Source organism: Camelus ferus, chromosome 7 (genome assembly GCF_009834535.1).
Source record: "Camelus ferus isolate YT-003-E chromosome 7, BCGSAC_Cfer_1.0, whole genome shotgun sequence".
Lineage (NCBI taxonomy): Eukaryota > Metazoa > Chordata > Mammalia > Artiodactyla > Camelidae > Camelus > Camelus ferus.
The window spans coordinates 42,159,758-42,176,055 of record NC_045702.1 but is presented as its reverse complement, the minus strand read 5'-3'; the positions used below and the strand labels follow the sequence as shown (position 1 = coordinate 42,176,055).

The following is a 16,298-nucleotide window of genomic DNA, read 5'->3' as shown; positions in this document are numbered from 1 at the left end:
CCTAGCAATTTGCTTTCTTAACAAAAATAGGAATTTTAAAATTCCATTTAGGAGAAAAATGAGTAAATAAGCACTTCTCATTACAAACTGCCTTCTCTTAAGATTTAGGAGTCTTGTATTCCCTTCTTTAACCCTTCAGTCTCCCCATCCCCAACAGAGACTAATTTCCTGAGTTAGGCCACAACGCTTCATTTAAGAAGGTGCAAAAGAAGCACATATTTCCTTTCATGAGCAAATGTAAACATGGCCGTCAAGAAGGTTACCTTGCCATCTACAGAGGACTCTGTGCCCAGCTCACCCAGCAGATACCAAATACTGACATAGTGTTACCTACCTGTGAGTTAATTGTGTACCTGCTAGAAGACCATGCTCAGTAACAGGCGCTAGAAAACTGTGCTCTAGAAGAATAAAACTGAAAAACTCTAGAGAATTGTTTTCCCATTGATGTTTAGAATGTTCGAGACCAAAACAGGAAAGGCTGTAAAATATCTGGCTCGTATCACCTGTTGGACATTTCCTTTTGGATTCATGCCTTCTGGAAGGTAGAAATTCACTAGCGTTAGCAGTTAATTATAGCTTTTTTAAAAAATTTAACTTTAACTTTTTAAAAAACTTTTTTTAACAGGATTAAGCAGCCAATAAATTAAATCATGCTATTTAAGTATGTGTGTGTGTGTGTGTGTGTGTGTGTGTGTGTATAAAGAGATGACAGGCAATAAGCTTTCTCTAGCCTGTGTGTGAAATCATGATATATTTAAATGAGGATGAAGTGTAGCCTCATGGAATGTATCAGGTCCATTTTTTAGCAACTTTTCTCAACTTTTAGGGGTACCTTCTATTTGGGATCTATTCACATTTCAAAGATAGTCTTGACATTAATAACTAGGTGCTGTCCTGATTCAATTTCATTTCCTATGGACACTGACTGCCTACTCTGTGCCAGGTATGAAGGGTTGTGGACACGTCAGTGAGCAGCAGAGGATACTCTTTCACAATGGAACATAGAGTCTTACTAGATTAAGAACATCTCATTTTCAGTTTGAGTCCTAGAATCTGACTTTTAGAGTTTCAAGGGATTTCCAGATGGCCTATCCACTCATTAAAGAGATGATGAAATGGAGAGCCTAAAGGTTAAGGCAGTTTCTCCTCCGGAGTCAGAAACTAAATGGCATCTCCACCTCCTGCTCCCTGCCCACCGTTCCCGGACATTTTATTGCTTTGAACCTTTTTTCTCAGTCTGTCCCCACATCCCCAACACCAGGTTATTTTGTTGTTATTTTTTTTATCTGCTCAAGATTTCTTAGACATCTGTGGTCTGATTTTGATGCTAATATTGATCTTCCAGTTTTCCAACTTTTTTTTTTTCCATTATTTGCCTCTTCCCTTTGCCTGTCCACATACCTGGCTTATCTATTTGTCTTTACCATTTAATAAGCAATCCTGGGAGGTCATGGATCTTTTGAGACCTGGAAAAGAAAAGCAGTCTGCAGTGACCTTCTGAGAGCTTCCAAACAAAAGCACGGGCCCGTAGCTCCTTACAGATGGCCGGGCTTGTCCCAGGGCAAGGAAGACCAACAGACATAGTCCTTTTCAGACTGGAAAACATCCTTTGGAGGGAGAAATGAGGACATGAAATCTCTTGCTGTGGTACCTATCATTCCGTTAAGGACAGTAAAAACATAGTCTGTCATTCCTGACATTTTAATTGGAAGAAAAGCTTACATAGATTTCAGCCGTAAGCAGTATGTTTATACAAGTGTATAAAGAGGAATAATCTGTCAAGTTGGAAAACCCTTAATGCTACGGGACTCAGTTTAGTAATTGAACAATCCAACATGAGCTCACACATCTTACCTTGTTCCATGCCTCAATAATTTTTAGTAGAAATACTTTACCTAGAGGCACATGGTTATTAAAAAGGAGGCTCGGCTTGCTCAAAGTCTGGAATTATTAGCTCGTGGCAACAAGCCTGCACTGGAGAAAGACTGTCGGGTCTTTGTTTTCACAACTTTACTGCAATTTGCCATCTTATTTTCAGAGCCTAGCTGATGTGTTGTTTGGGAAGTCTTTTGGAGGGGGGAGCTTTTTTGTTTTTGTTTTTGGGTTTTTTTGCTTTTTTCTAAAGGAAGAAAACATAATTTCACATGAATGAGTGACGTCTCATGTTAGCAGTATCGCAGAATTTTACTACTTCATTGGAAAGTCCAAGGAGCAGCGTGAATATCAAAGGAAATGGACCATGGATTTATTTTAGTATAAAAAAATCAATAAAAACTTAGTTATAGGAGCCGTCAAGGCGTGATGGGGGAAGCCCTGTATTGCAAGTTGAGTATAAGTTCTCCTTCTTTTCATGATGCGTATGACCTTGGGCAAATTCAAATGTTTCTGAAATTCAGCTTACTCCTGAGTGAAATGGGAGTAATATGACCTACCTACTACATTGCATTATTTCAAGTCACATGAAGGTGAAAATATCTAGAAGAATATGAAGCAATGTGTAAGTGCAATATAAAAAGTTTTATGCAAGTGCAGTGTATTAAATAAGAATTAGTTCTATATGCACAAAGGATATTAGGCAATTAATGCAATTATTCCAGTACCACTCTTGCTTCAGTGATCTGGATATTCTGGACAAATGATTATTTCTAGGGCCAAGCACATAATTATCTCATTCTAGTCCTTTGTATATCTAGTGATGGGTAGACACAGGTTTTTCTGTCAGTTTTTGTAGTTTTAAAAGCCCAAGCCAGAAGCCTAGAAAACTCTTATCAGTTTTGTGGGTGGGGCTGGGGAAATTATTTACAGAATCTGTGTAAGACAATAATTCACAATTACTCAGTATTCAAACATACAAGGTTTTCAAATAACCATTTTCCCCTCCAAGTATATATTGCTAATTGGTCTGCTTGATATCATTAGGTAATTATTATTATAATCCCAAGGGAACCCCAGTACCCTGAAAGACTTTCTTAATTAATGAGGGGAATACTTGATATTTTAAAATCTAGGAGATCTATGCATGGTGTGGAAATAACTGACTTAATAAGAACAATTGAATTAAATGAAACATACTATTCCCCAATTATTCTATACAACTGGGAGTTTTTCATAGTTTTGGGAAGAATGAAAACTTGTTTTAAATTTAATTACTTTTGCGTCTTCATTTGTATCACCATTAAGTGGTTTAATTGATTTCTTTTTAAAAAAACAACACATCAGTAAAAACTGATAACCAGGGTTATTATTAATATGTCAGAAACAAAGTGTAAATGATGATAATGTGTTGCCCTTGTTTATAGAATTGATACTGCACATCAACATAATAAGATATTTTTAGTGTCTTCCCTATAACAGTTTCTGCTTGTCCCTAAGTGTCTCTACTGAAAGCATTACCCCTAGTGACCAGGGGAGCAGGCATGTGGTAGAAGGCTGGATGGATGGATAGATGGATGGATGGGTCTGTATGTATGCATGTATGCACAGAGGTCTCTCTGTCTCTCTTTGTCTCTCTCCCTCTCTGGATATCTATAGATGAATGGATAGGTGGTTGATTAGCCATTGATAGGGTCTCATCATGAAACCGGGAACCGGGGAGTTCAGATTATTAATCTTGTACTTAGAGGAACTTATCATGATTACACGTGGTATACTCTGATATACAGCTATTTTCTTTTCAGCAGAGGTCCCAGACAAAACATTCAGACTAGACAATAGAAAACAAACGTTGTCTGTTGACTGAACTGCATTCTATACTTCTCTGCCTCAAGCTCTTCACCTCTAAATGAGATAGACTTTGAGACCCAGTGACATTACAACTATAGAATTTTGGAGCAGTTGAAACCAGCAGTTTCCTAGAACTGTAAAAGTTCAAGGTCCTTCAAAGGCCTTACTAATCTTTACTGTTAACCCATCCTCCAGAGGTCCCAAGGGTACATGTCAAGAAATGCCCTAAGTACTTCCTTTGCTTTTCTGAAAACACTCATTTCATTGTTACAAGCTTCTTATAATAGCCTGTCTGTGGAACCACTCACACACACGTTTTACTAATAGACCTGGTTGTAATTTGTGCACATCTATGTAAACTCTGTGTAGAGGTTTTATATTATTTTATATTTTCACATATACAACTTCCTAAACATATAAATCTAGGACTAATCCAAGGCTAAGCCTTCTAAGATGTATGTGACTATGATGGCTAGCTGTATTTCCAAGGGAGCTTTCAGGCAAAAAGAATGGGAAACTGGCTCTTCTTTGGAACTGTTAACGGCTGTGTGCAGGAAGGACATTTTGGCATTCCTCCCCACCGTTCAGTCTCCCACTTCTCCGTGAGTCACCCATGGGAGGCAGATGAGCTCCGAAGAAAAGGCTCTTCATGCTGCTCCCGTGGGGCTCAGGACGGGGCCTGTTCTTCCCTGAAATACAGGAAGGCATTGCCCTACAGAGAGCATCTCTCTGCAGTCCTTATCAAGCGCTTAGCCTGAGAAAATTTTTTTTAAAAATGTTTTTTAGAAAGCTCATTAATTCGGAAAGCACTAGTTTTGATCATGGCATTCAGGATAAGATGTTTTAACGTGGACGACTCAGAGGTCTTCAAGGGTGTTTGTTTATTTGTTTGTTTGGTTTGATTTGTTGTTAAGTCTTTAATTCAATGGTTTGACGTTTATACAGCTCCCCAGAGCAAGATCATCAGGAGACTGAGAATCTAGCCAAGGAGGTCACTTGTTTGCCATTTTTAATAAACACAAATAATTCCCTTTTTCCCTCAGCCTCACATTCCCTGGCTCATTAAATCAATTTGAGGCCCTTAAAAGAATTTTCTGGCAAATTGAAGCAAAAGCTCAAACTATGTACTCCCCCAAGGAATGCTTACCCAAGTCCTGCAGGTCAGGTCAAAATCAGTTTCTGTCAAGCAGCCTAACACCTCGAGTTATTATGAAATGAGGGATTGGTAATTGGGGTCTGGGCTCCAGACTCTCCCCAAGAAAGTGTCACTGCAGTGCCATGAACCACCATCTGGCTACTTTGGTTTGTGACCTGGCTTTGGTTTTTTTCCATTTACAATGGAGAACTTTGAAAAAGTCAAAATGGATTTCTCTTGGGAAATTTTGAATGAAGTTGGCTCTGCAAATCCAGTTAGTGAAAGTGTATCCAGACAGAGCGAAAGCCAGGCAGGCTTCCAGGCAGAGGTGTGGGAGAGTGTGGATAAAACAAATGTATACAGTTATCAGGCTCTAGGATCCTCCAGAGGGCAGAAACTTCAGAGGAAACACACAGGATTTCACCACCAGGTCCGTTTCATAAGATGTAAGGGTTGTAGCTGACTGACTGGCTAGTTGTCTGTTGAATATCAGTTAGATAACAGAGGTCAGGAAATGAAGTGGAATTTTATGTATTAACTAGGAAGCAGCAAAGGAAGCCAGGCTTGTGTTTTATTTGTTATTATTTCCCTAATATCCTCAATTATGTGGCTCCCATCAGAGGATCTGATCTGCGGCACATGGAATGGTGTTGCCCCACTGGTTCTGGACATGGGGAACAGGCAGTGAATCCCCTGCCCAAGACACCATGAATAATGTTTGCTTTTTCCTTTGTTCCCAGGCCTGTCCCAGGCTCTCTATCTTCTCTGCTACATCTTCACAACAGACAGAGACAGCCCATGCCAGCCTCCATGCCTGGGACCCTACCCAACCCTACAATGCCGGGATCCTCTGCTGTCCTGATGCCAGTAAGTGCTTCTCACGTCTGCCGAGCTTGCCCCATTTGAAAGAGTGTAGAAAAAGCTAAGATCTCCGCAGACGGGGAAAAGAGTGGCTTCTGGTTGGAGAGTTAAACTGTGTGCCCATTTGCTTTGTGTGCCTAGTCGTGCGTCCCTAGGCATCTTGCTGGCTTCCTCATCCCTCAGTGCTTCCCTAGTGAGGTGTGGTCCCGTCTTCCTGCAGGTGACGAGTGAGCTGGTCATACCTAGGGAATGGAATTTGTTCAGAGACACAGGGTTTTATGACGACTCCAAAGCCTATAGCTTAGGCTACATACAGAGTGCCCTTAAATTGCCAGTGGGGGTCTAGCTAGGACTCAGAGTGATGTTTATAATAATAGCAATGATAACGATGGTTCATAATCGGTGCTAACACGTATCCGTGCATATCATGTTCTATTAATGGTACTAGCAGCGTTTTCTCAGAGCCGGCCATGTGCCGGTCACTCCCCAAGCACTTCGTCCACACAGGAAACAACACTCTCAGGTAGGTTCTATTACTGTCCCCCATTTTTTGATTGAAGAAAGTAAGGCAGGTAACTTGCTTGGCTGGGAAGCCAAGCATTTGAGTTTTGAACCCAGGAATTCTCTCCACCTCTGCATGCTATGTACATCCTCTCCTTTCACCCTCACGACAGACCCGTGAGGTGTGTGCTGTTATTACCCTCATTCTACAGATGAGGGAACAGAGGCACAAGATGCTGAGGAACATGGTTAGGTTACTAAGTCACTAAGAGCTAGTGAGTGACAGAAACAGGATTTCAGTCCACGTAGTCTGACACCTGAGTCTGCGTGCCTATGTGATGTGATACTGCCCCTCTCTGAAAACAACAGCATCATGTGGAAGGCAGATGCTGACTATTCCAGAACCAGCCTTGCTCTCCTGCCACGGGGCCCCCGCCCTGTGCTTCTCCATCCTCCTGGCGATGTGCTTTGGTGCACCCGGCTGGGGTTAGGATTCACGGGGCCACAAGCGTTCTCAAACGCCTGAGAGGTGATAGGACAATTCAATTAAAACCCTCCAACAACAATATCAACAACATTTTGCCGAGCATTTTAGCATTTTAAGGAACTGTCTGCATTTGCTATTTCATTTGTTCTCACACCTGTGGGAATATGATCACCATCATTACTAACATACTTATTTTATGGATGAAAAGCTGAAGAGTCAGACATCGAAGGGAGTGGTCTAATGTCACACAGCTTGCAAACAAAGAGTTGTGACTAGAATGCACCTCTCACCTCACACTGAGCAGCTCGGCTCCTCCCAGGAGGAGCAATTTGCTCATTTATCCAAGCAAAAGCAGGGGGATGGAGCAGGGCTTGGTGGCCCACGTGTGGAGAAGTGGACCCGCCCACTGTAAGTATCAGGTAGTTCAGGCAAGAAAGAGTCTTTGCAAAATTGGGCCAGGAGGACAGGAGAGCTTTAGATGAAAGAAAACAGCACTGCCAATGCCGTTATCCCAGGTTTTATTCAACCCCACTAATTGCGTGAAGACTTCCTCCACAAGCCATCTTCATTTAGGCTCTAAATCTCTCTTATCCAAAATAGTTTTCTTTAGAAATTCTATGCATTTTCCAGAAAAATACCACTGACTTTTTCTTTTTTTTAGCTTATTTGACTAAACTGTGTATCATTCCCAGGGGGCAAAGGTGGAACACTTGGGCTCAAAAGGCCTAGAGAAAAGGTGCCTGGCGCTGGTTTCCACCACATCACTTCATCATATAACCTGACCTCTGGCTGATGCTTCTGAATAGAAGCAAAGGAGCAGATGCATGGTAAAGATAAAAAGTTAGGGATGCCACCTCCACAGGCGTCCCCAGACCCAGGCTGGTGATATGCAGAGCTGCCTTGAAAATAATGTCAATCTAAAAGCAATGATTCTCAACTTGGGGCAGTTTTGTCCCCCAGGGGATATTGGGCAAGATCTGGACACTGCTGGTTGTCCCAACTTGGGGGAAGTGCTACTGGCATCTAGTGGGCAGAGGCCAGGGATGCTGCAAAACATCCGGCAATGCACAGGACAGCCCCCACAGCAGAGTTTATTTGGTCCAAAATGTCAAGAGTGTCGAGGTTGAGAAACCGTGATCTAGAGAGACACTTGTGGAACTAATGAAAATTAATACAAGCTTTCTAAAAGCATATGCTGAGAGCTCCGGGCCCTAGAAATCTGGGCCTTTTCTTCCCTATTATCAGGTCACCAGCTCCGGGGCTGTAACTTTGGCATGTCACACATGGTCTTCGCACAGAGTTCTTGCCCTAAGAAGCCATGGCTCCCCTGGCATAAAAGATTAGTTTATGTCTGTCAGTGAGGGTGAAATTCTTAACTGGTTTGTAGTGCAGGCTGTCGGGCTACATATGTCACAGAGCCCTAGGTCTGAAAGCAGTGATGAGTTTGTTCATTCATTCATTGATTTCTGAAACTTTCACTGAGCACCTTCTATGGGCCAAGCTCTGTCCTGGATGCTGGGGATGTGGTGAGAAAGAAGGCAGGTGCTGCCTTCCAGGAGTTCACTGCGTTGTGATTTCCGATCTTGAAAGTCAATTGCTGAAATAATTTGGAAATATGAGCACCCATTTATCATTGCAAAAGCCCAGTGAACTGCAGATGCAGACATTTTAGCTCCTGGTTTCCAATTTGTTTTAAGCTCCAAAGAAAGGATTATATCCGTTATCTGGAGGTCTTACCTATAGTGTTAAATGTTATATTCGGCAAAGCAACTCCCACCTGACCTCTTAATTCTAGTCCACTCATTAAAGCCACACTCATGGGCAGAGCCTTATTAGTACAAAGCACCAAATAGCTGTTTTAAAGAGGCTCTTGCTAACTAAACCCCTATAATTATTTAGATGAAAAAAATGCAATTTTTTAAGATAGAGAAATCCGCCTGTCTTCAGTATTCTGTTGAATTTGTGAGTCACAAGGTAGAAATAGTCATAGACTGTAACTCATCCAAAAAGTGGGGAACATGCCTGACTCTGGATCCAGAGGCAGCGGGCAGGCTGCTCTCACTGCTTTATAGAGCTAGTGCTTGGAAAACACTGTGTACTTGGAAAATGTATACTTCTGAGTGATCCCCCTTGAGAAAGCAAAAGCTCATTTGGACTTGACTTCCCTGTAGGGGAAGGTCACTAATTAGAACAAAGGGTCAAATGCTTTTCCAGCTCTCCTGTCCCCCAGCCTCTTGCAGTGGGAGTTATAAGTAAAGAGCATTCTTTTAGAAAAATCTCCATGACTTAACATTTAGAGTACACAAATGTACTTAATGGCCCTGAACTGTACACTTAAATAGAGTTAAAATGGTAAATTTTGTATTATGTTTATTTTACCATGTTTTAAAAAGATCATTGAAAAAATTAGAGTACCTAGACTGCCTGGAGAATCAGGGGATATGATAGTGAATACAGTCAGCTCCCTGCACCTGTGGAGTCCGCATCTGTGCATTCAACAACCATGGATTGAAAAGATTTTTTTTTTTAATTCCAGAAAGTTCCAAAAAGTATCGCTTGAATTTGCCGAGTGCTGCAACTATGTTCATAGTATTTACATTGTATTTACTAGATATTACAAGTAATCTAGAGATGATTTAAAGTATGTGGGAGGATGTGTGTAAATTTTACGCAAATATTAAGCCTTTTTTATACAAGGAACTTGAGCATCCTTGGATTTTGGTATCGGAGGGGGATCCTGGAACCAAGCCCCAGCAGATACCAAGGGACAACTATATTTTATTTTGCTGAATTGGAGTGGCAAAAGGTTTTGGTAGAGTGCTCTAGAAAGTTCTCCTTCATTAAATAGCTCATTTTGAAATAGTTTCACATACCCATACATTACTAGACAACCGATAAGCTAACTCAGGCCAAGGTAAGGCTAACAGTGCTTTGCTGTGACAGGGAGTGTGCCCCAATCATTCATGAGAAGGCTTTTAGCAGGCGCTTCTGCTAATCCACACATCAGTGTCATGCTGATACCCTGGCCCTTGGCGTGAACACAACAGGAATTGCAGTGACAGAGTCTCAGAAATGGACGGGGCCTTAAAGGGTCATTTAGTTCAACTCTTACTCTCTACTCTTGTCTGTGAGTTTTCCATCCTCTGCTCTTTGAGGAGCTCCAGGGATAAGGAACTCTGTATTTTCCAAGACTACCTAAGCTAACTTTGAACAGAATCCTGGTTCCCTAAAATTTCCGACCATTGTTTTCATTTCCATCCTTTGGCAAATGGAAAAACTTTTGCATTGAAGAAACTGCTTCCCCCTTGAGGAAAGTCTAATTATTTTCAGTGTGATTTCAGTATTTAGTATACTTGCATTATTCTAGTTCTTTGAAAAATACTGATTTTTCTCCCAAACAAAATATTAATCAGAAACACCCTTCCCTGACTGTTATAGAGATTTTGCTATATTTACTTTTTAACAAGGACACCCTGGAGATTAAAAAAATGCCAGAACTCAGTTCAGGTATTTGAATGTTAATTCTCTACAATAGACAAGCCAGCAGGACACTGTGGGAGCCTGGACATATGTCTAACAATACCCTCACTGCTTTCTTCGCCTAGCCCTGCGGTGAGACCTAAAACTGCTGCTGTGTGGTCCTGACAGGGTTAACAGGGAAAAGACGTGTTAGGAGCTGCAGGTCAGATATCTATGTTGGATTCTTCTGACTGTGGTTATGTGTTGGAGCGGCAAGAAGACACATCATATTTAAGAGGGTTGCTTTTAAAATTAATTTTTTCTTACTGCTAAGATGATTCACATTTCTGTATAAAATTTGGGGAGGAGGGAAAAAAAGCCATAGACAACCATTTGGTATATTTTGTATCCTTCCAGTGTTTTTCTATGCATATGTTATATTTTATAGCTATAAAAATATGCATGATTAGTGTAGTTGGAGTGTTTGCAAAAGTGGAAGTATTCCATACTTTTGTTTGGACATGATCTACCATACAAATGTAGTTCTCTTTGACGTCCAGCGTATCCAATGGAAGGCACAGCTTTGGATGATTGTTTGATGTGCTTGAGTTCAAGGCTCAGGAGTACGTGGCTTATCCATTACCATAAGCTTTCCCCGGAGTTATTCACAGAAATTCTAAACTATCCATTTGAAAGAGAAATGCAGGTCTGCCTGTGACCTAGGCTGCCTTTCTCAGACGTCTGATTCTGTTACTTTCCTTTCTCTTAGATGGAGAGACAAATGTCAGTGAACTCCAACCTCCTGGGAATGCAAGGTCCAAATCTCAGCAACCCCTGTGCTTCTCCCCAAGTCCAGCCAATGCATTCAGAAGCCAAAATGGTAAATAACAGTTATCATCATCCTTTTGTTATTCCATGGCTCTTTTCTTTTGATTTCTGCTCTGACTTCCACACTTCGGTTAAGGCAGGTAGATGGCTCCGTCTTTGTTTCAGTGAATAGGTCTCTCTGTGAAAAGGCAGTGCAGAGTGTGGCTGTCTCTTTGAGGATATTTGTTACTAACCTTGGCATCAAATGCTCATGTGACAAGTATTGGATCAGCATGTGGCCTCAGTGAAAGGGACATTTAGCAATTTGAGGAGCTCCATAGGAGTGGAGGCGGAGTACACCTAAGGATGTATATATTTGCTCAGAAGGTGAAATTAATAAAAACAATCCAGTATTTCTCTCCTTCAAGGTGGTCACAGTTCCAGTGTCACTCTTCCTGTCCCCAAATCCACCAAAACAGACAGTGATTTTGAAGCACACACCATTATGAAAACATTTTTCATTTTTTGTTGTAGTTGTCAAATGTGACATTCATTTGAAAGGACCAGAGCCTTGTTTTCTTGCGGGGTAACCGCAGCTCATACTGAAATGCCCAATTTCAGGTGACAACCTTCAGTGACTGTTAACATATGAGCCTGATGTGCAGTAAAGTCAGTCTTTTCAATCAGAGTGATAGATACATGCATTTATATTCTACTAAATGTTAATAAAAGCAATGCATGTTGGTCTTGGCAGTATAAAGTAAACTTGCTGGTTATATTTAGTGGCGTTACTTGAAGTAAGTCATTCAGTTTTTGTATAAATTCTGACACCACAGTTAGTAAGGTATTAGATGACAACAAAATACACTGCAGCAGAGTTTTTAGCATCTGATATCGGATAGGGATAGCTTCTGCTAGAAGTTGGAGATTTATCTGGTCTGCTGACTGACAGCATTAGGGACCATGTCTGATGGCTGGTATAAGGAGGTTACTGACATCTGTGAAAATTAGCCATCAAAACCCAGGGACTTCGCTTTCAATGGCAGCAAGGTTTTTGTTTATTTGTTTGTTTGTTTTTTGTTTTTGCCTCCTGCTTTGGTCACTTTCTCTTGGAAATTTCACTGATTTGACTTGCAGCTTCTTAACCCCAGGAAGCAACTGAACTCCCAGTGTTGGCTACCTTGGGCAAATAAAATCTGTGGTCGGGAGAGTTCTCTCTGCTGTGCCACAGTCCCTGTGACATGCCAACTGGCACCAGCATCTTCAGCAAAGCTCGTTAAATCTTTCTGGAGTCGGCAAATATTTTTTCAACTCAAGCCCGGCTGAGCCAAACTAAATACTTGCTGGCAGAGTAAAGTCCAAATTGGCATCCCTTTTGGAGACCAGAGTAATGCCATTTACATTTTTTTAAAGGAAAATAAAAAATGAGCTGTGAAGGTACTTAAGAAAAAAACAAAATTAAGTTATTCGTGTGTATGAATAAGTGTCCTGGGTCTGAGCATCAGATGCTGTTCCCCTCGCTGGATTATTTCTGAATCGTCTTGTTTGGTTCAGGGTCTGTGTCCCTCCTGAGGAACCTCGCAGACAAACTTTAGGTGGATTCTAAAACACAATTTTAAACCAAATTTCCCTGCCAATTGAGTTTCACTGGGTTTTATGCTACCACTTGACTCAGAAGTGTCCGACCCTTCTTGCTGGCAAAGAAGGAAAATGTTTCCAGAGGGAGGACAGGTTTATACTTATTTATATGTATGAAATAAAAACGTGTGATATGGTGGATTAATAGGGAATCATATCAGCAGGAGACAAAAGGGAATTGGATCTGTTCTTATAAAAATAGTGTTACCCCACAAATGTTTGTCGAGTTGGATTTTGAGCAAGCAGCCTCCTCTGCTGATTCATGTTCTAAGTGAATGACTCTTTCCAGCTCTGTGATGTCTCAGCAAATGGACTGTATCGTGGAGCTGGGGTTTAAGGAGCACAGCTCTCCTCTCTGCTCCAGGCTCCCACCCCAAACCCATTATTGCCAATACAAATTTGGATTATTATTAACCCAAAGGGGAAAAATGCTAATATTGGCCACTTACATTTTGGAAGAATAGTGTTTACCTAGTAGCTTGGAAAAGTGTTAAGTAAATGACTTTCAATATATTACTCAGCATCTCTGTTCTTATTTCTGCTTGCTTTATTCACTTGGAGAAACAGGTTATTGCCATCTACTAACCGTACAATATTTTCTAGCTGCTTTGGGTTGCTTAGAGGAAGAGCTTTTATAAAATCCAAAGTAGTGAAGGAAAAAAAAAATCTTTCATGATTTTAATGTAAGCCAGAGCCTCCCCAGGTTTCTCAGAACTACGAGCTTTGTTGTTCTCTGCCTAATTTTCTTCCTGTGTGAGACTGGAATGGATTCCAGATTTCAACTAAGACTCTTGTTTCACTGTGCTCAAGGACTATTCCAAAGGTCACACATGGGCTATTGTGATGAAGGCACCCGGTGGGGTGTGTTCTCAGAGCCCGGGAGAAACCAGAGAGCTGCCAGGGATGGGTCGCCCACCCCACAACACTGCAGACCTATTCTCCTGGGAACAGCGGTGTCAGAGTATCCATTTTACTCTCCCTCTTGGCCACTGACAAAAGCCATCATCCTGAATCTCTGCTGAAACTCAGAGGTCCTGGAGGTGGACAAAAGCTGAAGGCAGGATTGCTTTAAATGTACCTATGACTTGATTAGAAGCTGTCTAACAAGTAGTTGTTCCGTAGAACACATCCATTTTCCTTGCCCCAAACGGGTCATTTCTGTTGTGGGAAAGAGCCAAATAGGTGCTCCCAGAAAGCTCTATGGTACATTAATCTGGGACATCCTAAATCAAGAATCATGTGTGTTTTTCTTTTGATTTAATGTATATTAGTATCAAGCAGTGCACTTCAGTGAACTGTAGTCACATTTGTCCAAGATGATTTTGTCATAATTCTGGCAGATAATAATTTAGTTTTATGGACCTTTTTCTGAAGAATTAAGCCAACAAACATGTGGCTTCATAATTATGCAAGTGAATACGTGAGTACTGGAAATCGTTTGGGGGTCGGAGCACAGACTCAGAGCTGTGAGAGCCTCCTGTCTTTCCACCCACCCAGAATGACAGGCTCTTCCTCCCAGGTTCCTGGGATCGGTGGGTGTCTTCCATAAAAACAGGATCTGCTAGAAGGGGATGTTCGCTGGATAGCTGTGGACATTTTTAACACTCAGAGGGGAAAGGGAGGAGACGAGGGATGAGCAGAGAGAAATGAAAAAGGGGAGGAAGAAGGAGACAGAACAGGTAGGGGAAATGCAAACCAGACTGGGGCATGTTTCCAGCCTCTGCTGGATGTGCGTGATTCTGCAGTGACGTGGGTGTGGGGCTCTCAGGGTTACGTAGATTTGTGTTCATTTCTATTTGTGAGAAGTAGACCAATTCTAATTTGAAAAAGGTTTTCTTTTTTTCTTTTCTTTTCTTTTCTTTTTTTTAAAGAAGTTGATAATAGGGTTGGACTCTAAATAAGGGGTGGGGAGAACTTGTCTCTATACCTGTGTTGAGTCTCATTAATGATGAGGTGATGACTACCATATTGAAATTGACTAAGATGAAGGAAGGCGTATGAACAACCATTCACTGAGGGCTCTGGCCACTCTGCCCAGATTTCACCTTCAGTTTGGAAAGAGATAGTGAAGCCTAGGAAGTATTGATACCTTGGAGAAGGTGTTTATGTCTGTGACCTGATTTCATCCTCAGGACCGCCCCATGACAGGGCTCTTGTCCCCATTTTACAGCTGAGGCAACTGAGGCTCCAAGAGGTTAAAAAACTGGCCCAAACGACACATCCCTTAGCAAAAGCTAAAGTCTCAGTCTCTAACGATAAAGCTTTTTCATCACCATATTGATTGTTTAGATAAAAATAAACAGTTTCTGGGTATCAGTAACTGTCAGATTAAATCAAATTCTTTTTAGGTTAATTTATTTACATAGTAATGAGAGACAAGGATGGCAAGGATAGTTTAGACCTCCGGATAACCTGGAAAAGTGTGGAGTGGTTGGTTATTGTAGAAGTTAACCTCTTGTTTTAACCAGACTTCTGTGGCTTCACTGACTGGTCCAGCTTCACTGTCTCTTATTTAAACACATTTTAATCTTGACTTTTCTTGTTTTACATGTGTTTCCTCTACGTGATTGATTGGAAATAATCCTTGCATTGTGTAAGCTTCATGTACTGAGAAAGGCCCCATGAATAAGAACTGAATTTAACTGAGCTGAGTTGAATTAAAATTATGAGAGAGAACCAAACCCTAGCCCTGGACATGAGGGTGGGATGGAGTGAGTAGGGGGTGAGGGTGGGCCTAAGAAGGAGAGGATGACATTTGTTAAATGCTCAGCTAAGTATTCAGCTTGTAAAGAGTAGCTGACTGCATTTGATTTATTTGAAAGATATGTAGAAACAATATCCGTCATATTTTTTTCCTTGAGAGGAAAGCAGTATGTCTGTTCCCTAGAAAACAGAACTTAGAATATCATTGCCCTCCTAGGAATTGAGAGCAATCAATACCAAATGCTGTTCCTTCCATTGTGACGGACTGATTGTGCTGTATTTTGGCCACCAACTGTCAATACTTCATCCACATTTAGGTTTGCAGTTTATTGAATGAATACATAAATATGTGCAGTGAATGAATGAAAGAAACCAACATGACTGGGGAGTCAAGGCCTTTTAGAGATGAACAGCACTTACTGAAGACCTTGCCCAAATCCCTCACTTCACAAGTGAGGACATGGCTGCCTGGCAAAGACTTAGGGAGGTCAAGCCATCATTTAAACACAAAGCTGGGTCCCAACTCAGTCCTTAACATTTCCACCCAGAATTGTGCTTTTTCCATCAGCTGTGCTGACAAATTACTAACAGTGCTTCTTTTCTTGGCTCATGGGTTCCTCCTGGCAGATTGGCAGACAAGAATTGGGGTGGCATAGTGAGCAATCTATGGTTAAATCTCCACTTTGTTTTGAGTGTCAACCTGGGTGTGTTTGTGTTTGCCTTTCCCCTCCCTAATTATCGAGCTGGATAACTGTTTGCCTATGGTGCCCCTTGGCCACCCACTGTCCAACAGATAAATCACAGAGAAGCCTGGCTGCATATGGAGTTGCCTGGAAAGTTTATACACATGAAAAGACAGTCTCCAGGTAACATCTCTCTGGCACACTTGAGAAAGGCAGTTCTTCGATTTGCCTGTTTGCTTTAATCATCCCCAGCTTTACTTCCTAAATGTCCAGGAATAAAAACGCAGTGACTAAATAGGCT

General features: G+C 41.4%; 1 protein-coding gene across 5 annotated transcripts in view; it reads left to right on the top strand.

The window, feature by feature from the left end:
* The window catches only part of CREB5 (cAMP responsive element binding protein 5), a 386,168-nt gene that overhangs the window by 281,217 nt on the left and 88,653 nt on the right, over positions 1–16,298 (top strand). For 4 of the 5 annotated variants that reach the window (XM_032483794.1, XM_014559964.2, XM_032483795.1 and 1 more), the window contains 2 exons: positions 5,599–5,725; positions 10,936–11,046. In XM_032483794.1, the coding sequence (XP_032339685.1) occupies positions 5,599–5,725; positions 10,936–11,046 (238 nt within the window). The remainder of the gene's footprint in view (positions 1–5,598; positions 5,726–10,935; positions 11,047–16,298) is intronic. The other variant, XM_032483796.1, reaches the window with a different exon arrangement.